Source organism: Rhodamnia argentea, chromosome 8, assembly GCF_020921035.1.
Source record: "Rhodamnia argentea isolate NSW1041297 chromosome 8, ASM2092103v1, whole genome shotgun sequence".
Lineage (NCBI taxonomy): Eukaryota > Viridiplantae > Streptophyta > Magnoliopsida > Myrtales > Myrtaceae > Rhodamnia > Rhodamnia argentea.
The window spans coordinates 148,182-174,497 of record NC_063157.1 but is presented as its reverse complement, the minus strand read 5'-3'; the positions used below and the strand labels follow the sequence as shown (position 1 = coordinate 174,497).

Below are 26,316 nucleotides of genomic sequence, written 5' to 3'. Positions count from 1 at the left end.
CTGCGTTGCTGGGCTTGCGCACACCCTTCTTTCCTTTTTTTTTTTTTTTTGAGTTAGAACTAGAGGCGAGGTGAGATGAGATGGAGTCCAGATTGGATAGGGCGTGGCGTGTATCTTGCGTTTTATGTAATCGACCACATCGAGCGCAATCGAAAACAAATGACTAAAAGTCGAGCTTTGATTCGCGGGATTGATGGCGGTGATGTCCACACCACAATAGCTAGCTCTTCCCATCCGACGGTCCCATCGTACTTTTCTGATGCATGGCGAATATCCCTCTACGTAAACATTTAGGCTGCGTTTGGTCGTCGGTATAAAACTCGGGATATGATATGTTTTATCATATCCCGTGTTTGGTAGGTGTCCCTGATAGTATAATGTCGGATATAGAGGGGATATAATCCAGATAAAAAAATCCTAGAGGAGGGGGTAGGATAAGGTCGGATATGATTTCTCTTATCCGTCATATAAAAGCTAACTTTCTTGTCTCATTTGTTTCTATTTTCAGTTTATTTATTTATTTTTTTTTGCAAAGAGGTTTGAAAATCTAATAAAATGTGTATATTTTCAAGTTTTTTTTTTTTAGTATGAGAACATTATTTTTATAGTAACAAGATCAGAATATTTCATGAGCATCACGTAGGGCATATACGTCATTTATATTGATATACGGTTTCTACCAAATGCGGGATAGGATAGGATATGAGAATATCCGATTTTAAATCCGTAGTTCATCAAATGATGGATAGGATATGGTCAAATCCCTAGATTTCTTATCCTATCCTATCCAATTCTATCCCGACCGGAAATCCCGACGACCAAACGCAGCCTCATCGTTTTCAGACTTATGCATGTACAGGAATTGGCTTAGTTGAGCAAAACGGACGGGAAAAGCGAACGGGACGTGGAAGAGAAGTAAACGCTTCTTGACTTGATGCGCCCTCCTCCACTCATTAATCACCAGTTCTTATCAAAACCTGGAACAATCCAGCTTCTTGCTAACCACGCATCCCTATTAACATTATCTAGAGGTGCCAAATGAGTGGATTGGATTGGATTGAATTCGGATCGGATATTGTCCGACCCATATTAACCCATTTAACCAGTTTTGATCCATTTTCATATAGTACAAATCTAATGACATATACCCAATTTATACCCGACTAGACCCATATTACTTGAACATTTTCAAATTTAACTCAATTTAGAAAAACTTGTTTCCTATTATTTTTTTAAAAATTAAGTTGTAAAAAAAAATTCATGCAATAACTAAATTTTTAATAAATTTTAAAAAATATATGTTTTTTTTATTCATTTACATTTTGTTTCCTTTTTTTTTTCTTTCTTTCTCGTATTTTTCTTCTACATCTGGCCATCGCCGACCGACTCTCGTCAACCACAAACAAGCTGTCACCACTACTAAATTGTGGTTGTCAAACCACATGTTGCTCGAGCAAGACCTCATGAGTTGGACGCCCGAGTGAGAACGCGAAGTTTGCTAGTCTAATGAATTTACAAAGTTTTTTTTTTTTTTTTGGGTGTCGAAATGACCTTTTTCTCAGTCCCATGCGCTTAAGTGGCAAAAGGAAATTCAAAATACTAAATGCAAAAACATAAAAGTTAAAAAGCTAATTTTTTTTTCGGAATAAATGAAAATAAAAATGAAATTTTGAAACAGAAGAAAACAAGTCCACGGCTTGGCCGTTGCAGAGTTGTCGTCTTCTTCCTCAACTAGCAGATGCACGCCACCTCCTCAGGCCGTCGCCTTTTTTCAGCCTGAGTTCAACGACCCTCGAAAAACCGAGCTCAACGCCACAGCTAAAGTAGGTGGAGGCCATCGATGGAGGTCCTCGACCACAAATCGGAGGGCGTGAACCTCCATCTTCGCTGATCTGGAGGTCTAAGATCTCTTGCCGGGAGCTACACAAGCCTCGTGAGAGTTCATTTCACAGAGTCATATTTGGGTTAAAATTAAAGGTGCCAAATGGGTGGGCCGGGTTTGGGTCAGGTCGAATATGATCCGACCCATATTGACATATATTTAATAATCCATACCCGACCCGTCCCGCAACCGACCTATACCCAACCCGGCTCGTTTTGACCCATATTATCAAAACACACTAAACCTAATTTACGCTCTTCACGTGTATATGTTACCTGGACAAAAACTTCACATCAAATAAAAAAATAAAATAATAAAATAATAAATGTAAAAAATCTATAAATTGAAATGCTTATAAAAAAGGGCTAACAAAATAGGTGGTGATTCTTGTGAACTATATATCGGTTGTGACCCATATTTAATTAGCCTAGTTTCGTATGGGTAACTCATTTTTTGAAAGCAGATAAATATGTGTTTGATGAACTTAACCGACTGTCAAGTATGTTCGACCCGAATTCCCTAACTCACTTTCGGAATTAGGAGTTGTTAAAAAATCGATCAAATCTGATTGTTAGACCATAATTTATGACATGCAACAAGAACCCATTTGGCATCAAATGCCCAACACTACGAAACGCAAAGACTCACCACTTTTGAAACAAAACAAAAACAAGGTTCCTCCAACGATCCAACATATCCATAAAAATGAAATACAATCATTACAAACCATCTTTAGAAGAATCAAAGAGGCAATATGAACGTCTTCCCAATCAGTGGATCGAGCAGAGTCTCAGAATTTTCGACAAAAAAAATACAAAATACAAAACTACATTCATCCAATACAAATGTTTCCCAGAAACAACCATCAAGTGGCCCGCACAACTAAAAAAAAAAAAATCAATCCAAAGAATCCATTCCACACAATAACCCCACAAATGATGTCCATGGGACTACGTAATAAATACAACCATACTCGTCCATGGAACCCAGAATCCACAAAAAAAAAAAAAAAAGAAAAAACACCCTACTTCAATGATCCCACAATCCATTCAAACACCCCCCCAAATGACTGTCAATCTAGATCCATGATATCAATTGTCCACTGATGTTCGGAGAGAGCCAAATTATATTGGCTTATATAAGAACCAAATTGATCCAACAAAGTTGTGTAAGGAGAAACATTAACATGAGACCGTAGCGAGTAAAATAAAAAAAAACGCTTTCAACATCATTTCTATGAAGTCTGCCGCAAATTTGAGTTGGATATCATATTTATGGGATTGCTTTGGACTATGCAAAAATTGACTGAGAATCTGCACCACATAGCATATATCTAGTCATGGTAAGATAAATTAATTTTCCAGTCGAGTCATTGATGGCTTGATGGATCTTTGAGTAGTGGGTCTTCATGAGGTGACGATGATCCCATGTCATTTTCAAGCATCTGTCGCGACCTAAAAATCAGACCAAAGTTGCGATTTGGTAGAGCTTGGGAGAGTTCATATTAGGTTAGTCATCAAAATTAACTCGATAATCCATTAGCCTAAAAATCATTTTTAGGCTAATGGATTATCAGGTTAATTTTGATGACTAACCTAATATGAACTCTCCCAAGCTCTACCAAATCGCAACTTTGGTTAATTAGAATGATTCGGGATTCGGAGTCACCACTAACCATTTTGGGTAGGTTGATTAGAAACCTAAATAAAAATAGAGGGAGGACTATTTTTATTCCTACGAATCAGAGACCGAGGATTTGGGGACTTTGTTACATTAACTAATTAAAGCTAATGCTTTTTCGGTACCTTAATTCCATGAAATATCTTACTTCGGCAACTCAAGCTTGATTGAGTTTGCTTTAAAGTTCAAAGGATGAAGTTATTTTTGGAGTTTTCGTTTTTTAGAATGAATGCAGGCACGAATGAAATAACATGAAACTATATAGATGACGGGATGAGATGCAAAACATGCAAGTTTAGGAGTCCAGTTACCCTATGTGCAAATATTAACTAATTAATTATGGCATGCGAAATGACATGCATAAAACACAAAACGTGATATGAAACATAAGGCAATCCACTTTAACTACTTCGTGACATGGATGTGCATGAATAGCAATCAATTACGCAATCAAAGTAAACTAAATATGCGAAGACTATGTGACATGCAAAAACTATATGCTTGATGTAGATGGTATGCAAATTCTAAATTATATGACTTCAGCATGCGGATTAAAGTGGCTAGCCTAAATGAATGAATCCCGACGTGGTTCTACATGACGTGCGAATGACTTGGTGTAGTGGCAAAGAGAATACAACATGATGACATGGCAAGCTATGATATATAATTATGCGAACATGTGAATGACTATGACATCTTAAAATATGATGTAAAAATATAAGACAAAAAAAAAAAAAGGCACAGCAAGTGAACATGTGGCATGTGAATAATCATGATATACACGACATGAATTTGCGCCTATCCTATATGAAATGCAACATGTGATTTTCGGAAATATGATGTATGAATGTGCAAATTTTGAAAAATATGGTAAATGATGCAATGATATTCAAAACATGACATATTAATATGAGATGATGCAAAAATATGCATGAATGACATGAGATACAGCAAGATATGCAAGATATATGAAATATGCAGAATATATGATGTGAGATATGGATATGCACGATATACGAATGACATTTTTAAAAAAATATGGAATGCAAGATAAGATATTCGAAAATATGCAATGGATATGTTATGAGATATGCAAAAGTAAAATGAGATGTGTATAATATGAAAGATATGAAGTGAGCAGATTTTTTATTTCGGCAATATAATATGCATGAAACTAAAGATGATTCAAAGATATGCAAGTGATTTTGAAAATGTGGAATGCAAGATGGGATACTCAAAAATATATGAAGTGAATTTGGCTAGACAAATGAAATAATGCAAAATAGACATGCATGGAATGTGAGATATGTGAAAAAATAACATGAAGATATGCATGGGATTTTTTTGTAATTTTTTCGTAAATAAGATGAGATATGCATGAAATCACACAAGATGACAATGAACTGATTTTCGTTCCTTTTCTTTGAATTTTCGACTAGATTAAGGACATTTTGATTTCATTCTCTTAACCTAGATTTTCAAGATAAACTTAGTGAGATAAAGTTTTTAAGAAACTTTATCTTCCTAAAGATTTAATTAGACATGGTTTTCTAAAAAACCATATCTCACTAAATTTTAGGAATTCTTTTAAGTCTATCGGGAAATTTAAAACGGACAAGATTCATGTCAATCACAGAATATCAATCCAATCGGATAATTCAAGATAACGATCTAGATCAAACCAAATCAAATCCTATTCTCTCATAATTTTCTAAAAAAATATATATTCATAAATCTAAATTCGGCTTTTTGAAGATAGCGAATCGGATCTAAACGGCGATAAATCGGATTAACTAAATCTCCATCTTTAATAAGTTGGAAGGTCGTATCCGAACGGCGACGGACAAGTTTATCCAACTTAACATAGATGTTGCATACTAGGAAATAAAATTTCCTAATTTAGATTTAGATTTTTTTTTGTTCTAAAAATATATCTAATGAATCCAATTAAACCCGATTTTCAAAGTCCATGATAAAAATTAGGGTTTTGATATGCAAAACTTGCTCCTTGAATTTTTTCCAAAATTTTCAGTGTTCATGCCGAAGAACAGCAAGTAGACGGCTTTCAATCCATGCAGAACAACATCTAAAGCGAGTAAAATACTAGAGAGATTACCTTGAATTGAGCCTGAAAATCTGCACTTTAAAGCTGTGAATTCGCTTGAAAATCACCTCTAAACAGTGCTGTCTCAAATGTTAATTTGCAGCAGAATTAACCTCTGGACAGCAGCTAAAATACTCCTCGAACAGCGAGCAAATAACAGTGAACAAAACGGGGCTGATCAGTGGACACAAGCAGGAAAAAAAAAATCTATTCGGTGGTGATGTGCAGCAAACGGCGTTGGCCAGCAGCTCCACGTGAGACACCAAATCAAGGTGTTGAATTCGTCAAACAAACTCCCTTGGACTTTGATCGAGCTCTTGTGACCACGTTGGATCGAATCCCTTGGGTGGCTTGATGGAGAGAAAATTCTCTTCATATCCTCTCTCTCAAAATGTGAACGTGGTCGGTGTCTCAACATTCCGGCTTTTACGAACGTGTGGAACCTCTTTAACCCTAGGCATAAAGATGCATTTATAGAGAAAACTAGGGCTTTGAGTTGTAGGTTTTTTTTTTTTTATAACCGTTAGATCAAAAGCTCCAATTAGATATCAATCGTTAGATTGAAAATTCTGATCTTGAGGAGTCCTATTGGAATTAGACTCTTACAATTTTCGGCCAAATGAATGAGGAGGGCGAAATGGGCTATTTTTCAATGTTTTATGGGCTTGTTTTGTGATTCCAGACTCACTTAGACCTTAACTAATAAAATTGGTAATTAATTAAGGCCTTTTTGCAATTTTAAGAGCTCAAACGGGCTGTTTTGAGTTCCAAATTATAGTAAAAAAAAATTCTGCACCCTCTCTAGTGACTTTCGAGTCGATTTTAACTCGGTCGTCCGTTGGAATCATGCTCAATTGACTCATCTCTAGCCCTAGCTGACATGACGTACACTTGATCGATGAAAATTAAATATGCAATGCATGAAAATTTATTTTTTGTGAGAATTATGAATAACTCTCATTTTATGCTTATATGAATGATTTTCTAAAAATCAAAATTTAGGTGTCAACACCATCAGGTTGGCGTTTTGCTCAATCATAATAATAGTTGGCTTACATCGTGACAATCCCGCTTCTGATGTGATTTTCAAGATAAATTTCCATTGGCCGAAGCAGATTCCTTTATCCGACCGAGCAATCTCAATGCTAAGGAAATACTTGGGAGGTCCCAAATCTTTAATGTGGAAAGTAGAGTGCAAAAATAATTTAAATTTTTTTATAGCAGATTCATCATTTCCCATAATATGTATATCATCAACAAATACTAATAAATAGATTAATGATGTACCTTTCATCCATGTAAATGGGGCATAGTCATGTTTGGAATGTTGGAATCGTGCATCTATTGAGTGCAGTGGTAAACTTGGCCTAACATTGCCGGAAAGCATGTTTAAGTCTGTGCATGGATTTATGGAAATGACATACTCAAGATTCCCCTCGTTTGCATGAACCCTGTAGAGGACTCACATAGATTTCTTTGTCCAAATGGCCATGAAGAAAGGCATTGCGGACTTCCATCCGGTGCAAAGGCCAATAGTGAAAGGCAACAATTGATAAAAAGGAACGAACATTTACCTCCTTTGCGACTGGGGAAAAGTCTCATGGTGATCGAAATATTCCTATTGTGTGAATCTCTTAGCTATTAATTGAGCCTTGTAGCATTCAACAGAACCATCTGCCCTGTACTTAATCTTGTACACCCACTTGCAACCAATTGGTTTGTGATATGGAGGTAATGATACAATATCCTAAGTGTGATTTTCTATGAGGGCATTTAATTTAGTCTCAATACCTTGTTGCCAACACCGGTATCGGACCCTAGGTTACCAACAAGTTTGGGTCTCAAAGACACTTGGAGAAGGTTGTTGCTACTTCGATCTAAGCTCGATGTATGAGGGGAACATTGTTGGGGTATATTGGTTGCGGAAGGGGATGATGGTCGATTTACAAGTGTGAAGAAAATTTAGCTTTTGGGGTGAGAGGGGTGCAAGACCACCGAGTGATCGGTGGCAAAGGGGACAGTTTCGTCGAGGGATCCATCCTTCTCCTTAGTCACAAATGCTCGTCGGAAATCCCAAGATCAAGGCAAGTAATTGTCCGATCCGACAAGCTGTTGGTTGGTGACTTGCAATTCTGGCTCTTCGGCTGTTGATGTGTAGAACAGAGTGGCCGCGGATGGTGGGAATCAAATACGGCAAATATTGAGTTGGGGAAATGGGTAGGGATTCGTCCCTACACCTGTCAAGACTTATTCAGGTCTCTGACCAAAAAATAACCAGCCCAATCCACTATTTGAGTTAGTCGCGAGAACGTAAGGCCACCTCCATTGAGTTGCCTCCAAAATCGACATCCATATCTTTTTTGGACGTGTCCTACTGAGTCCAAGGTTGGTTTGGCTAGCTGTCCATTGGATTGATTGGAATTGTATAAGAAACCAATGGACTTGTGGCCATTGGGTCGGGCTGAATTGCACTTGAATGAACTGTTGGGTTGAAATAGATTCTCCTTGATCTGGATCAATTTGATCCAAAGCTTGACTCCCAGGTGAGTCAAAGACTTATTCCAATGCAGGTGCGTCCGGACCATGGTTTTCTCGAGAGGTTGTATTTTGATTTTTCCAGCATGGTATCAATAAAAAAAAAATTGTTCGATTTATGGATTCCTACCCAGAGTGCTAACCTTATTTTGCAGGTTATTGCGTTTCCTCAATAACTTGGTTAGAAGACTGACCTGAGGCAATCAACAAGATTTTGTGGAAGCACGGCTAGAGGATGAAGGCTTTGATACCATGAAACGAAATGAAAATAAGAATTTGGGAAATTGAAATTACATTTCTAATCATTTCTTACATGTACACAATGACATATATAATACAAGGAAATACAAAGTAGGAAATAATATTTTCCTATTTTACAGATTTAATATTCAATCTCATGGATCCAATATTTATTCAATCAATCTAAGAAAGAGAATCAAACCCTTTCTCCAACACGAAAGATCGAACCTTGCATTAATCAAGAATAATATCGTGCTTTCATCAGATTTTGCTCTTTTATCAATATTCATATATATTGCATATTTTCCATTGTATTCATCTATATACACTTCCTAATTTTGGATTTCATATATTTGATGCATTAGGGTAGTTTCCTATTTTTAATTTATAAAGAAGAAAAACACTCCATTAATATCTTGTGTAGATTGCATTTAATCATCATAGAATTAGTTCATGTTTAGTTCTATAATGAACGTGCCACATGTTGCATGTTACCTAGTGAATTGCATGCCTGTCTTTAGTAATTAATTTTGTTCATTATCTAATGTAGATTGTATTTAGGGTTGATGCATGTCCAACATTCATTGCGCACATCATTATGCTTGTCATTGGTGATTAGGTATCCATGTCGTACATGATAGCTTAGGATATGCATATCATTTATTTAGAGATACGATATTCATCTTTATGTTCATGTCATGCAGTTTAGTGTGCATGTAGTTAGGTGTTTTTTTTTTTTTTTTTGTCGAAATAGTTAGGAGTTTATATTAAAGTCATGGGAACATGCCTTAGTTAATCCATTCATTTTAGGCATTTTAGTCTAATTGAAAATTTCATGTCATTGCATCATAACGCATGTGGAAGTTCTGCCTTTAGTGTCTTTGGGTTTAAATGGATATTCATTATTATCAATTAAATCATAAGGTACAAAAAGATTAGTATAGGTTGCATACTCATTAGCTTTGATAGATGGTCGTTGATTTATGCACAAACATGCATCACGCATTCCCTACGCGTATGCATCATTGCATGTTTACCTCCCTAGTAATAGTTTGCAGAAACCTCGTTTTAATGGACAAACCGTGGTTTTGCTTGTGCCTGGTCATGCATTCAGATTCTTCATCGTGCGAGTAACTTTCATGGCCGTTTACTATAAGGAGATACTACCCTGACAGTTTGACAGTATTGTCGTTATTTCTGGCTCCACAATTTTCTAATTAATGAGTGTTTTATGCAAAATACGCGATGATGGTGTGTGGATCTATGGTAAGAAATAACTAATAGTACTGTCAAACTGTCAAGGAAGTATTTCCCTTTACTAAATACGTTAACTTTCCCTTGGTGGCTCGCCTTGAGGAAGATCTTGATTGCTTGGCGATTCCATTGGGAATTTGAGTTGGAACTCCATGAATTTCTCTTTCAAAAATGTCATTTTGTGTGAGCTCGTCCCGCATCAAGGTATGCATCTAAGGTTCATATTAAATGGTTTCGTAGGCAGGAGTTATAAGGAGTAGAGTGTTTGTTTCGGGTTTATATCGTAATTTATAACAATTAGTGAAGCGGTATGTGCATATTATACTTTAGCACTACACTTCCTTCTGCACACACATCCCGCAATCGAAACCTGAGTTGCACTCTCGGAAAACAATTAGGATGGCATTGGGAGTGTCCGACCGTGTTCACCAGCCGGCGAGACTAAGGGGGCGGCTTTTCGGCGCTAAAGAGGATTCGACCCTATCAGGCAAGGACCCGGGATTGTCTGCTCAACATCGCCCTGAGATTTGTTGAGGAGTTGGAGAAGACAGTTGCTTTTGTCTCCCTCTTTGAGTATGTCGAAGCGGCGCAGACATGTCGAAGGAAGGAGTGTGGCAATTTGGGTCTGGGGGAGCCATCGATGAGTGATGCCAATGTTTGCAGGTTGAAGCTGAAGTACGAAAATAAAAAAAAAGTTGAGTGCTACCCGAGAAGGGGTGACAGTTTGCAAGCCAACGGTTCATAGAAGGACGGGTGCCGATTCACGTGTCAAATTTCTCTGGGTTGAGAACTAAAAACGAAAGTAACTGTCAATCTACGGCGTTTAGGAGCATTAATGCACGTTCAATGGAACCATTAAAGGTAATCATTCATACCTTTTCAACTATTTAGATAAATTAAAGGCTTCAAATCATTTTATTCTTTTTAAAAGGAGCATGTGTTGATTTGGTCGAACACAGAGCTTGATGATTAGATCGATACATTACTTAGTTATTGAGAAGTGACATGACAGTTCCCGACATTTATATACTGTAGTTATCGATAATGTTGAGAAAAATCAATAGCTATAACTAACGATTATTGATGAGCAAGAAATAAAGTTTTTATAACCAATTGAAATTCTCGAATTTATTTCTTAATAAATTCGGATCGGTTCCGTAAACGGTTTAATGTTCAATTGAGGGCCATTGCATTCTTAAAATGTTCATCCAATCCGACAGGATATTGGCACTTATGGAGAACATTCTTGAGAAATTATGGTACTCAACTGATCAATGAAGAATGTCATATGACAATCATGTGAGTGAAAAAAAAAGTTAAGTCTCTCATGTGAACGACACACCTAAGTTGTGGCACTTAAATGAGCACCGTACCAAAGTTATGACATTTATAGCATCCTAATCTCAAAAAAAATTCCAATAGATTTTAAACCATAGACAAGGGAGAGCTTTGGCTGTTTGAAGTTAGCCACATCCCAATCAACTTTCAAACATGTCCAGCGACAAATCCCTCTCCATATACCTGGTGAAGCTGCACTATCATAGTCAGGCTCGAACACCGAAAAGCAAGTGATTCCTATGCTCTGGAGGAGCTGAAATGCGCATGCAGTAAGTCGAAGAAACGAGCGCAATTCATCTAACCAAGTGAACGCAGAGGGGCTCTTGAACCTTTTAACTCTGAAAAACGAACTCCCCACTTTGAAACATATAGAACCCAGTCAACTCCGATGACCCTATCTGGATTTTTTTTTTGTTAAAGAATCTCTTTCTAGTTGCTCAATCAGAAATACAAGAGTTTGGCAGCAAGGAATCAAAAAATGCAAGCTTGAGTCTGCACCCAAGCTTCTGATCAAGCTAGCCGGAGGCCAAAACCAGCACGCAAGAGCAATTCACCTTTCCACATGAAAGAGAAGATCGCATGCTCGGCCAACTTAAATCACCTTTTTGGGGAGCACAAATATATTTCACCATTTGCTGGCAATGATAGATTGATCAAAGCAAATCCAAAAAATTTACTAACGGCAGCCTTGATTTTCATCGAGTTAAAACGCACTACATGGATCGCATTTGAAGCAAATAATGGGGCCACAATCGCCAGTTCAAGCCCACTGGCAAATCCCCTCCTCGGTCAAAAACCATTTCATCAAATTAATTTAGCTTAAAAAAAATGTTATTTCGGCTCCTAAGAAAGTACATAAGGTGAACGGCCTTATTGAATTTAAGTACACGCTTGTCTGTTTTGTCCCCATATGATGAACTAGGGTTGTGAAGAAACAAGTTGTCGCTCTGCTCTGCTCTGCTCTGCTCCGGTGCTTCTCTTGTTTGGCGTCAATCCTTTTCATTCGGTGGGAACCTACCCTCGAAAGTGGTCATCATCCAGTCGTCACATTTAGGCTAATGGGGTTGAAAAGGTTGTTGTCTTGTGCGTATCCAATTGCATGTTTTGTGAAAATGATTCACGACAATTGCCAACATAGAAAGATACTGACCATATCATTAACCATCTGGAAATATTCTTACATTACTTTCCAACAAACTTTAAGCATTAAATTTCTTAGAAGCGGCACACGTCACGCAGAAACTATATACAAAAGCATCATTAGGACACTGATCATCCTTCTCACTATGCTTTCCCAGAACAAGCTTGAATAGAAGCCGCTACCATACGGTCCTTGTCTACTCCAGCGTTGCACATGTTCGCCATGGCTCTTGTGTATTGCATTCCATACTCACTCAGCCGTCCACAATATTGCTCGTAAGTCCTCACCTATACGTCACACAAATGAAAAAATTCGACATTAGAAACTGTTGACGAGATAAATTAGCTGCCCACACATATCATATACGGATCGGACAAATAAATGATGAGGAGACCATGGAGACTCACAAATGTCTTGAGGCAGTCCCAGTTGTCGACAACAGGTCGTTCTTCAGGTCGAACAGCAGTCAACATGCTTGCAGCATTGGAGCCACCAAACAGGTAGTAGACAATTTGGTTGATGCTGCGGTCGACATGTGATCGGCGAGCGATTTGTTCGTCCAGTCTCTTCTGTGCTTCCACACTCTCAGCAGACCCTTTTGGAGCTTTTTGCACCTACAACCACCCACGAGTAGCCAATCGACAAGGTGTTTCAATACCAAGAGGCAAGACAAACATAGCAAGAAACGCTACCTAAAAAGAACCATGTTCGTTTGTTCAATTACCCTGTCACAAAAGATAAATCAATACGTAATGTAATCAATGGTGAAGGAGACGGACCTGGCGTTGGAAAAAGACCAAATCAGCATCCCGTTGGGGAACTGCCCGGAAAGTCGAAGAAGAGAGCTCATCCAGGCGAACGGAAGAGACTTTCTTAGGGCTTTGGCCCATGTAAGTAGAGAGGAAGGCCTGGCTGAGAACTGTGTTCCCATATTGCATCACATGGGACAGACTGGTCCTCTTCTTCACCGTCAAGTATTGGTCCTGCAACGTTTCCTTCCCCAAATCGTTGGCATCACTGTTCTCGCACGCCCGAATTCGGATTGATGGAGACAGAAACAGATAGAACAGAGAATGAGCACATGTACATGCTTATCTTGTTATTTGCCTCATCTAGCTAGCTTTTCTTTTTTTCCTTATGAAGGAGAGAGTCATTTCTTGCCTTTTCTCATTTTATCATCGAATGTGCACGTACAATTGCTTTAAAAAATAGCCGAGTGACATAAAAATACCTGTCCTCCATCCAAGCGATGCTGTAGAGATCCCCCAAACAAGTGTCATACTTGGAGGGATCACCGTCAGTAGTATCGCCGGGGCAGTAGTAGCCCCAGCTGCTCTCCTTGGCGTTGGACGCAGTGGTCGCGTAGATCCCCATGTCCTTGGGGAGCAACCCTTGCAGCATGCTCCCCGACTCGCACGCCTCTATGTATATCACCATGTTCATGTACTTCTTCATCTTATACATTTGCTTCAACACGTTCATCAGGTCGTTCGCGTATATGTTGTTTCCCACAGGCATGCCCAGTAGTCCCGGGCTCCCATGGTCGGCGTAATAGAAGAAGACATGGTCGTTCGCGCCACTGTTCAAAACCTTGCCACTGCCCCCGCTGAGAGCCATCTTGTTCCCGAGAAGGACAGCATACAAGTTGGCTGCAGTAGTCGCATCACCGGTGTAATCCTGCAATATTACCCAACTGGTCTATTAGGTTCGAAAATCAATCACGCCCAATATGCATAGTCCTATATAGAGGATGTAAAAAGTAGCTAGATATAGAAGACCTTGGGAACTCCATGGTAGACATCAGGACCGTTGGGTTTGTTGATGATGATACCCTTGGTAGGATTATACTTGCTACCGGCGATGTCGTCGTACATGAACACGATGATATTCTCATCTTTCAACCCATTCACCTTGAGGATTTGGTAGGCATGGCACACATCAGCCTGCATAGACACACATCTCACACAGGTCAATCCATTTCTTGATATATATAAGCGTGTTTTGTGTAGCACGGAAGTTAGGGTACGGCTAGCAAGTTGTCCATTGTACATTTTATCTAGGTACAATGAGAGCATAATGATGTGCTGTAGAAGCTTTAGTGAGGTTCGGGTGGTAGATCACCTGGTGTCTGTAGTTAGAATAACCTTTGGATCCGGCGACTAGAATAGCCCATTGAGTGCCGGTACTTTCACCAGCGGACGTGAGTCTAATACGACCCTCGCTCAGAGCAGCCATCATCAGTGCTGTGAGGAGGAGGAAAGGAACAAGGCTGCCATATGAGGAGCTCATCATCATCATCAACAGGAAGGAAGAGTTTTGATGAGGAATGAGACTGAAGGAGGATGGTCTGGATGTGTGGAATGGGAGGGAGGGTGGTTTATATAGTCGTGGGTGGGGAGTGCATGCGCAAAGATGTGTCTACATGGAGTTCTTCTGTTGATGGCAACTCCTCCTTGTGGGGGAATTCGACGACCCCATCCCATAAAAGACTTGAAAGATACGACCAAAGTGTGTCTACATGGATTCACGTTGGGTACCCCACCAGTCTTCGCACGTGCTCCACCCATTCCAAGATTCTCCTCCATCGTCATCTTCTCTCCCCATCCATTGGCTATAGTTTCATCAACGCTTCACTTTTGCTCATTTTCTCAGGCTGACAATCTTATTAGTTATTTTTACGGTCGAGAAAGTACCGTCCCCAAAGGATTACTCAATAAGTCAATGAATTCCTTCCTTACACGGTACCTATTGTGCTTAAAAGGATGTGCTTACCGTAGATAATGAGGGTATCGATAATAAGATGTTCAAGGATGGAGGCTAATTGAGAAGCACTTGACGGAGCAATTCGCCTAGTTTGGCATAGTCAAGGGATATCGAGTGATTTGTATCACAAGGAATCCACCCACAAGTGGCATCAAAACAAAACCCGTGTATTAAAATAGAGATGATGTACAACTTTGCACTATATCTCAACTTTGGACCATGTCACAATTTCTTGCGGAATTGCATGCGGCAAAGAGTTGTCTTTGTTTATTTTTATTTTGTTTGTATGCTTACGATGTTGTGCAGGTTTACACCTTAAAAGTAGCAAATATGATGCTCAATTTCATCACGGAGTCTTAGGTGCTTTTCTTTGGGACTATGTAATCAAACCCTTGGAATGGTTTTGGCTTGCAAACGACTCGCCCCATCATCACACCATTAAAAGATCGCACTACCGACTGTTCTATGTTCCTTTTATGTGTTGGACTTTACAATTCTTTGATATAAATGAGAAGAACGTGTCTTGTACGAGAGCAATAGTTATCTAATAAAGCATTTCGTGATCTCCCTAGCAATTCCTTCTATAATTTAGTATGTGCTTCTTCTAGACTTGATTTGACATCATACTGATATATATGTATACACACGCTAACGCATATAATAAAGATATGGTTTTTAATTGGTGGTCTACAAACGGACTACACTAGTGGGACAGACATGACAAAGGTGGAGATGAGAATGGGATGAGTCAAGTCCACTAGACAAAAATAGTTGACGCAAAAATTAGTGGTTTAGACTCTTTTAAGAGTATACAAGGAGACTTTAAAAGGCAAACCCCACTTCCAGCTGGGGTCAAAAAGAAGGGTATTACCCCCCATTGATCACGTTCGAATACTAAAACCCTTAGTGCAATTCATTAGGCAATGAGTAACGCGTTTCATCACGTAGACATTGACCCTCCAAAGAAGTGGCCTACGGTTTTTCCATAAGAAAATTATGGGGAGCATCATACAGCAGTCAAAGGGTGGTCTCCTTCACCTCCTTCCCCCGTCCTCCAGCTTTAGAAGACCACGGCTGGATTGGCTGGAAGCTTTCCGGGACTGATCGAGTGGGAGGAAGTTGCTTTCTCAGTATCAAGAGATAGTGTGCGCGTGAGACCACTATGGGGGTGGAGTGGTGGGGTACGATGAGAAGGATTGCTATACCGCATATTCAAAGATAGTGTCTCGTATTCTAGAATCCCAGACTCTGTGTGATTGATGGAAGGAATAGTCCTGAGAGATTGCTCTCCATTTCGGGTTGTCTGGTTTGGCTTTTGTGGGGGTTGACTTGACCTGTCATTTCTCGAGGGTGGCCACTGGCCAACCCAACCTTTTCCTCCTGCACGTTCTCACATCTGCGTTGCTCGGCTTGCGCACACCCTTCTTTCCTTTTTGGTGTGTTGGAATTAGAGGCGAGGTGAGCTGTGTCATGCCCCGATCCTCGAACTCGCGGCATCCCTATCATCTCGTCCCTCGGGTTAAAAGGATAGCGTCCCAGGCACGCTATCAATTCATGAAATTAATTATGTATGCGGAAACGTATAATATTTCCGGATAAAAATATAAGATATGGATAGATTAGTAGGAAAAACGCATTAATTCAAAAACATGACCTTATTTACAATCACGTCGTGAGTCAACCGAAATGACACGCTAATTGGTCCCATACTTCGGGACGGGATAGGATTAACTTCGTACCTACTCCAAATAGGGCTACGTCACTTTCATCCTTCTCAGCTTTTCAATAATTACTAGCTCTATCACTTAGACCCCGAAAATGGTTTAACAACGATGGTGTGAGATGTAAATCTCGGTGAGTCAACGCCTATGTCCGGCTAAGGCATTGATTCGTCCAGATGGTCCTATTAGTCAATCACATATTGATATATAAATATCTCAATCACATGCAACTCACATGCTGAAAATCACACGGTATGCAATACTCAATATAATATGCTACACATAACAACCCATAGATATCATGTCAATCGCATACGCAGACACCACACGTGGTCCGATTATTAACGACCATCTGGCCCAATTGCACACGACCGGTGTGACTTTACACTATGATTGGCGGTGTCTATTGGCGGGACCGGGCTTCGTCCCTTACTTACGGCTACGGCATCTGATAGCCCGTGTGATTTGTACGACCGGCACGACATGGCACTATCGGGGATCCCCGTAGGGGCTTCGATCCGTCACAAGTTGCGACCGACATCCGACAATCCGTGTTACCCGTACGATCGGCACGGCACGAATTGACGTGCATCCGACAAGTCGTATGGGTCCGTATGACTAGCACGGTACGAACTTAACAGGAATAGTCCATCGTGTGACCACTCAAGCATACTTAACAAATAACCAGTTTACAATCCGCATTTAGTCAAATGCTCACACGATATGCTCACACAGCAAGACTTCTTGAGTAATCACACAAATGCACATGTTATCCATGCAACCTCGCATCCATAAATCGAATGATCAAACTCCAACCAATCAATCAATTTGACTAGCCATCCACTAAGGCATTTAATCAATTAATCTATATAAATTATAATCGAGCGTAGAAAAATAATTCAATGACAAACATTCAATCCAATTGTACGTAATTAAATCCAAATCATCAATCAATCATACGCTCATCCTTGACCTATTGTTCGCTCGCAATCAAGCAAGGCCGATCAATCAATCAATTATTTGGTTCAAACTAGCCACAGTCAAATTACCTAATTAATTAGGGTTATTTAACCTAAACCGAGTCTCTAGTCTAAACCGGCCCTAATTAATCTACCTAAATACCCTAATAATCTAATTAAACTCATCCAAACGTAATTAACAACTTAGCTAAGGATTAGAGGTCGACTCACCGTCGATTAGACGCGGCAATCCTTGAAAATCCCTTCGCACGAGCTTTGAACTTGGCTCGGAAACTTTGCCCACAAACTAGGCCACTTGGGCTCCAATTCTTGGACACTTGGCCCGTGGTCTCGGCACACGGGCCTGGACACTCGACCAACTTGGCCCACAGACCAGGCTCACGGGTCCAAGCTCTCGGCCCACTTTACATGACACAGCCCATGTCAGATAGGGCCATTGCCCAGCCCGTTGGCCCACAAATCAGGCACATCTGGTGGGAACAGGACAGGCGAGCAGAGCTGTTCCGCGGCTGTGGGGGCTGAATGGAGGCGGTGCAAGGCTGAGCAGTGGAGGTCATTGGTTGGGCAATGTATGAGAATGGTTGTGGTGGTCGGACGTCGACTGAGCTGGCCGGAAGGCGGCTGAACAGTAGGCAAACAGAAACTGGAACAGAGCAGGAAAAACAGGGGAACCGGGACTGTGCAGGGCTGTTCATGGCTGTTCCGGGGTGCTATGGCGGCGGCTTGACTTGGTGATGACTGGATAACATCAAGGGAGGTCTGAGGATGGTCGGAGGTGGTTCGTGGTGGCCGGAGCAAGCGCCGGCAGCAGCCAACAGAAGCTGCAGTGGCGAAACAGGGCAGGTGGTCGGGGGCTGTTCCAGAGCTCCGGCGGCGACGAGGCTTCGTGGGGTTGATGGCAAAGATTTAAGGGGGTATCAGGGAGTCTATGGTGGTTGGAGGTGGGCGGAGGAAGACGGTGTGGCGGCGGATGGCCGTTAAGAACAGAACCGGCACAACAGAGGGTCAAAACAGGGCAGGTTGGGACAGTGGCTGTTCTAGCTCCTCCAGCAATTTTGTGGCGGCTTCTAGCGATCGGTGGTGGTGGCTGGAGGTCAGGGAAGATCTGAGGAGAGGGTCGGAACGAGTGGTGGTGGCTGATCTTCAGCAATCAAAGACAGAGAGGCAGCAGCAACACAGACCCAACAGAAATAGGGCAGGTTGCTCGAGCTCCTTCCAGCCGACTTTCCGGCGACTCCGACGGTGCAACGATGGTCCGATGGTATCAATGGGATTCTATGAGTGTCATAGTTTGTCATGGTAGCTCGTGCAGTGGGTCTAATGGTCGAAAAATGAAGAACGAAGAGGAAGAAGGAGGGCTACTGCAAGTCGGTTGAGAGGGGGGGGTGTACGTGTAATTGGGCGGCACAGAGAGAGAGAGAGGGAGAGGGAGAGAGAGAGAGGCGATGGAGAGAGGCAGAAAGGAGTTGCCAAGTTTGACCAAGGAAAGCTTAAGAGATAAAGTGAGGTCCACCTTCATGATATCCTTGTCTTATGCACATAAAAATCCTAGGGGTATTTTGGTCATTTCAAAATTTGGCCGGGGGCAAAACGGTCATTTGCCAACTAAGGGTAAATTGTACATTCGGCGATCCTACGAAGGGTATTCTTGTCAAATTTCGGATTGATTTAATCCGATTAAGGCTCAAACACAAGAATTTCTAGTTCTAAGATGCGACAACTAATCGATCGAAACATAAACTACTCCGATCGCCGATTCGAGAAATACCCAATTTCCAACTCTTAATTCCTTAAAATCCAGTATCTCAAATCGAATTGGAGTTCAATCTCAAACCTTTTATTGGATTTAAGCGCCGTACATATGTCGAAAATCCAGGATGTCACAAGCCGAGATGGAATCCAGATTGGATAGGGTGTGGCGTGGCGTGTATCTTGCGTTTCATGTAATTGACCATATCGAGCGCAATCGAAAACAAATGACTGAAAATCGAGCTTTGATTCGCGTGGTTGATAGCGGTGATGTCCACACCAGCTAGCTCTACGTAAACATTCATTGTTTTTAGACTCATGCACGTCCAGGAATTGGGTTAGTAGAGCAAAACAGAAGGAAACCATCTCTCGCACTCCTCATGCTTCTTGACATATTACACCCTCCTCCACACATTTCATCACCCCGTCTTGTCAAAACCTAGAACAATCCAGCTTCATGCTGAGGACGCATCTCTATTACCCCACTAGACCAATAATACTCCTTGTCAACAGATGAGATGTGATCTAAACTTAAATCTTCATTGGCCCGCATTGGGTAATCACCAGTTCAAGCCCACTGCCAAATCCCCTCCTTCGCCGAAACCATTTGTTCTAGTTATAACTACGAGAAGTTGACGATTGCAATTGTCGAATGTTATTCGGCTCCCAAGAAAAGTGCATCAAGTGAACGACAAAGAAACCAAGCAGCTTTGTATAAGTTGTGTGTGCCTTGACCAAAAAAATAAATGACCAACTCTTTATAATCAACATGGAGTTGATTTGGTCAAACATAGAGCTTGGTTATGAGATTGATATGGGTATTGACAAGTGACGTAATATTCACCAATAGTTGTATAATATTACTATCGACTATGGTGAGACTAATCAATAATTATGAATAGCGATTGTCAACAACCATAAAATACAGCTATCGATGAACATATCAATTGAATGGAAAAACCTATATATGGCCAATGTTATAGTAAATTTGGCCAAGTATTAGATGCAGAGAAATGAAGAAATGGGACAAAGTGAAGATACAAATTGAAGAAAAGATACTGATCGACGGTTAAATCGAGTGGCACTTAAGAAAGTGTAACTGCTAAAGGATAAGGTCGACGTGTGATGATAGGACATTTCTGATCATTTCTTACATGTACACAAGGATATTTATGGGAGGTACCAAATAAATGACTATTATAACAATGTTTTCCTATTTTACAGAATTAATGCCCAATCTCATGGATTGATCATCAATCCAAGATTTACTGAATCAATCTAAAAAAGAGAATCAAAACCTATCTCCAACACTCTTCTCAAATTGGCGGCCTATATATGTCGAAGACGCCTAAGTTGCTTAGCAAATATATGTGTTCTCTTTGATATAATGGTTTGGTGAAGATCTTCACAAGTTGTTTAGCGATTCCAATTTCACTCGTTCCAACTATTCCTTCTTGGACTTTATCTTGAGTGCAATGACAGTTGACTTCTACATGCTTTGTTCTTTCATGAAAAACTGGGTTTACCGCAAGCTTGAGTGCAACATCGTCATTGCAGAATAATATGCTTGGCCCATCGAATCCGGTGCCAAGGTCTGAAAGTAAACCTCGTATCTGGACTATTTGACAAACAGCCTTTATCATAGCTCGATATTCGGATTCGGTTGATGACCAAGAAACTGTTGATTGTTTCTTTGTTTTCCATGAAATCAATGACTTTTTCAATTTAATGCAAAAATAAATAATGGATCTTCGGGTCATTGGACAGATAGCATAGTCGATGTCACAATGAGCTATCATTTTCATGTCACGATTCCGAGATAAAAGCATTCTATGTCTTCGACATCCCTTCAAATATTAACAACTTTCGGTGTTGCATTCACATGGGATTGCTTTGGACTATGCATAAATCGATCGAGAATCTACACCACATAGTATATATCGAGTCTAGTCGTGGTGAGATAATTAAGTTTTTTTATGAGTCATGGATAGCCTAATGGGTCTTTGAGTAGTGAGTCCTCATTAGATGATGATGATACCGCGCCATATTCAAGGGTCATCGGGTTGGCGTTTTGCTCAATTGGAATAACAGTTGGCTTACATCTCGACAATCCTGCTTCTAATATGATTTTCAATATAAATTTCCATTGGCTGAAGTAGATTCCCTTATCTAACTAAGCAATCTCAATGCCAAGGAAATACTTAGGAGGTCTCAAATCTTTAATGTGGAAAGTAGAGTGTAAAATTTTTTTATAGCAGATTCACCATTTCCCATAATATGTATATCATCAACAAGTTCTAATGAATAGATTGATGATGTACCTTTTGTCCATGTAAATAGGGCATAGTCATGTTTGGAATATTGAAACCCTGCATCTATGAGTGCGGTGGTAAACTTGGAGTACCATTGCTGGAAAGCATGTTTAAGTCCATACATGGATTTATGGAGACGAAATACACAAGATTTTCCCCATTTGCGTGAAACTTGTGGAAGACCCACTTGGATTTCGTCGTCCGAATGGCCATGAAGAAATGCATGGCAGCCGTCTATCCGGTGTAGTGACCAATTGCGAAAGGCAATAGTAGATAAAAAGGAATGAACAGTTACCTCCTTTGCAACCGGGGAGAAAGTCTCATGGCAATCGAAACATTCCTGTCGTGTGAAGCCCTTAGTCACTAATTAAGCCTTGTAGCGTTCAATAGAACGATCTGCCATGTACTTAATCTTGTACACCCACTTGCAATCAATTGGTTTGTGATGTGGAGGTAATGATCCATTATCCCGAGTGTGATTTTCTATGAGGGCATTTAATTTAGTTACTATAGCTTGTTGCCAACATTGGTATTAGATCCTAGTTTACCAACAAATCTGGACTTAAAAGATACTCGGAGAAGGTTGTTGCTACTCCAACCTAAGCCCAAGTGTGAGGGGAAAATTTGTTGGGGCTTATCCACATTGATTGTGGAAAGAGATGATGGTCGGTTTATAAGTGCAAGGAAAGGCCTAGCCTTTGAGGTGAGAGGGTCGCAAGACCACCTAGATATCGATGGCAAAGGGGACAGTTTTGTCAAGGAAACCATCCTTATACTTATTGTGCAAGTGCTCGTCGGAAATCCCTAGACCAAGTCAAATAATTGTCTGGTCTGATGAGTTGCTAGTTGGTGAGTTTTAATTCTAGCTTGGCAGCCACTTCGCTGATGTGTAGAACAGAACGGCTGCTGATGGTGAGAATTGGATACGACAAATATCGAGTTGGCGAGTTGGAGAAACGGGGGGGGAGGAGATTCATTCCTAAACCTATCAAGACTGACTTGGGTGCCTAACCCAAAAATAACCAGCTCCAATCCACTATTCGAATTAGTCCCGAGAACATAAGACCACCTCTATTGAGCTGCCTCCAAAACCAACATCCATATCTTCTTTGGACGTGCCCTGCTGAGTCCAAGGTTGGTTCGGCCTGGCTGTCCATTGGATTAGTTGGACCTATACAAGAAACCAATGGACTGGTGGCCATTGGGCCGGGCTAAATTGCCCTTGAATGAGTTGTTCGGCTGAAATTGATTCTCTTCGATCTAGATCAATTTGATCAAAAGCTTGATTCTAAGGTGAGTCAAAGACTTCTTCCAAGACAAGTGCGTCCAGATCATGGCTTTCTCAAGAGGTTGAATTTTGATTTTTCAACATGGTATTAATAAAAAAAATTATCCAATTTATGTATTCCTCTTCGGGGTGCTAACTTTGTTTTGCAAGTTAATTCGTTTTCTTAATAACTTGGCTAGAAGATTGACTTGAGGCAATCAACAAGATTTCGTAGAAGCAAGGCCAGAGGACGAAGGCTCTGATATCATGAAGCGAAATGGAAATAACAATTTGGGAAATTGAAATTATATTTTTGTTCATTTCTTACATGTACACAATGACATATATAATACAGGGAAATACAAGGTAGGAAACAATATTTTACTATTTTATAGACTAAATATCCAATCTCATGGATCCAATATTTATTCAATCAATCTAAGAGAGAGAATCAAACCCTATCTCCAACACGAAAGGTTGGACCCTCAATTATGATATTCATGTATGCATATAGTACTTAGAATCTAGAATTAATCAGGAATAATATGGCGCTTTCATCAAATTTTGCTCTTTTGTCAGATATTCATACATGTTGCGTATTTTCCATTATATTCGTCTGTATATACTTCCTAATCTTGGATTTCATATATTTGATACATTAGGCTAGTTTCCAATTTTTAATTCATATGGAAAAACAAGCACTCCATTAATATCTTATGTAGATTGCATATAATCATCATAGAATTAGTTCATGTTTAGTTCCATAAGGAACGTGCCACATGTTGCATGTTACCTAGTGAATTGCATGCCTGTCTTTAGTAATTAATTTTGTTCATTATCTAATGTAGATTGCATTTAGGGTTGATGCATGTCCAACATTCATTGCACACATCATTATGCTTGTCATTGGTGATTAGGAATCCATGTCGTACATGATAGATTAGGATATGCATATAATTTATTTAGAGATTTAAGTCGTGCCATATTCATCTTTATGTTCATGTCATGTATTTTTTTGGTCGGATGTCATGTAGTTTAGTATGCATGTAGTAAAGAGTTTATATTAAAGTCATGAACCATTCATTTTAGGCATTTTAATCTAATTGGAAATTTCAGGTCATTGCATCATAATGCATGTAGAAGTAAAGCCTTTGGTGTTTTAGGGTTTAATTGGATATTCATTATTGTCATTAAAAGATAAAGTGCCAAAAAAATTAGTATAGGTTGCGTACTCATTAGCTTTGATAGATAGTTGTTGATTTATGCACAAACATGCATCATGCATTTCATGCGCGTCTGCATATCATTGCATGTTTACCTCCCGACTTATAGTTTGTAGAAACCTCATTTTAATGGACCAAACGCGGTTTTACTTGTGCTTGCTCATGCGTTCAGATTCTTCATCGCGAGAGGAACTTTCGTTGCCGTTTACTAAATCCTTTTAATTTCCCTTAGTGGTAGGAAGGTCCCGATTGCTTGGCGATTCCATTGGGAATTTGAGTCGGAACTCATATTTGACTTTGGCCTTGAATTTCTCTTTCAAAAATGTCATTTTGTGTGAGCTTGTCCCACATCGAGGTATGCATTTAAGGTTCATATTAAATGATTTTGCAGACAGAAGTTAGAAGGAATAGAGTGTTTGTCGTGGGTTCATATTATAATTTATAAAAATTAGTGAAACGGTATGTGCATATTATGCTTTGGCACTATACTTCCTTCTGTTCACACATCCCACAGTCGAAACCGGAATTGCCCTTTCAGAAAACACTTAGGATGGCGTTGAGAGTGTTCGATCGTGTTCACCAGCCAACGAGACTTAGGGGGTGGCTTTTCAGCCCTACTCTTTGGTGTAAGAGGATTCGACCCTATCCAGCGAGGAACCGCGGTTACCTGCTCAGCATCTCCCTGAGATTTGTTGAGGAGTTGGAGAAGACAGTTGCTTTTGTCTCACTCTTTGAGTTTGTCGAAGCGGGACAGACATGTCGAAGGAAGGAGTGTGGCAACTTGGGTTTGGGGAGCCATCGAAGTGTAAGTGAAATAAGCTTGAAATGTGCTGAAATAGAGGATTTAGGTTTGGATCAAATCTAGCTGCAAGCCAATGTTTAGAGGTTGAAGCTGAAGTGCAAAACAAAGTAAAAGTTGAGTACTACTCAAGGAGGAGGTGACGGTTTGCTGGCCAACGGTTCAAAGAAGGATGGGTGCCGATTCACGTGTCAAATTTCTCTAGGCTAAGAACTAAAAAGGGAAGTAATTATCAATATGTGACATTCAAAAGGAAGCTGCTAACTTGACGGTTTGACAATATCACACGATCTCCCAATCAATAAGTGATTTATGCTGTTTTATGCAAAACACGCGGTGATGATGTGTGGATCCGTGGCTGAAATTATATTGTCCCCGATAGTACTGCTAGGAAAGTATTTCCCCATTCAAACTTTAGGAGAATTAATGCACTTTCAATCAAACCATTAAAGGTAATCATTCGTGCCTTTTCAACTATTTAGATAAATTAAAGACTTGAAATCTTTTAATTCTTTTGAAAAGGAGCGTGTGTTGATTTGGTCGAACATAGAGTTTGATGATTAGATCCATATAGTTATTGACAAGTGACGTGATAGCCGTCGATAGTTATATACCGCAGTTGTCGATAATCTTGAGATTAATCAATAGTTATAACTAATGATAATTGATGAGCATAAAATAAAGTTTTTGACATACGATGGTGAATGGTCGACCAACTTATCGATTTGGTGATGAGCATTAGATTTAAGTTCCTGTTTGTCTCCATGATGCTACTTTTTTGTAAGTCGTTTTATCTCCGGATATATATATACGTGTGTGCGCGCACGCGCGTCCACAATGTTGTAATCCCTCATTCTGAAACTCCATTACTTTATTCACCAAGATTTTATTATGATTTCCTATGCTTGTTTCTCAAGGGAAAGCAATTCCATCCCTTCTTTAAAGCAGCTAGTTCATGTTCTTCTCTTGTTTGGCGTCAATCCCTTTCATTCATTAGAATCTGCCCTTGAAAGTGGTCATCATCCAATCGTCTCATTTATGTTAAGGATGTGAGAAGCTGACGGTGTCACGATAATGGTACATTTTCACCCATAAATGTTATGAATAGCAAAAAGTATATGACAATCATGACGAGACCAACCTTTGATTTTATGCTTAATATTTTACCATTATACTATCACACTGTCATGCTAGAGGGATCATTCAGGTTAGGATTTGAGAAACTGATAATGTAACAGTATAACGGTGCATTCTCAACCGTAAGTGTTGTTAATAGGGTTGAAAAGGTTATGGTGCATGTCCAATTACATGTATTGTAAAGATGATTA

At 40.0% G+C, this 26,316-nt stretch overlaps 1 protein-coding gene across 3 annotated transcripts in view; it reads right to left on the bottom strand.

The window, feature by feature from the left end:
- LOC115755825 (vacuolar-processing enzyme-like) overlaps positions 1-26,316 on the bottom strand; it is a 33,152-nt gene that overhangs the window by 4,459 nt on the left and 2,377 nt on the right. The window contains exons 2-7 of one of the 3 annotated variants that reach the window (XM_048283970.1): positions 14,296-14,364; positions 13,953-14,117; positions 13,406-13,851; positions 12,954-13,191; positions 12,582-12,788; positions 12,291-12,461 (exon numbers count right to left, since the gene is read on the bottom strand). In XM_048283970.1, the coding sequence (XP_048139927.1) occupies positions 12,318-12,461; positions 12,582-12,788; positions 12,954-13,191; positions 13,406-13,851; positions 13,953-14,117; positions 14,296-14,364 (1,269 nt within the window). In that variant the 3' untranslated portion in view covers positions 12,291-12,317. Of the gene's footprint in view, positions 1-12,179; positions 12,212-12,242; positions 12,462-12,581; positions 12,789-12,953; positions 13,192-13,405; positions 13,852-13,952; positions 14,118-14,295; positions 14,365-26,316 lie in introns of those variants that run through there. The other 2 variants (XM_048283969.1, XM_030695374.2) reach the window with 2 other exon arrangements.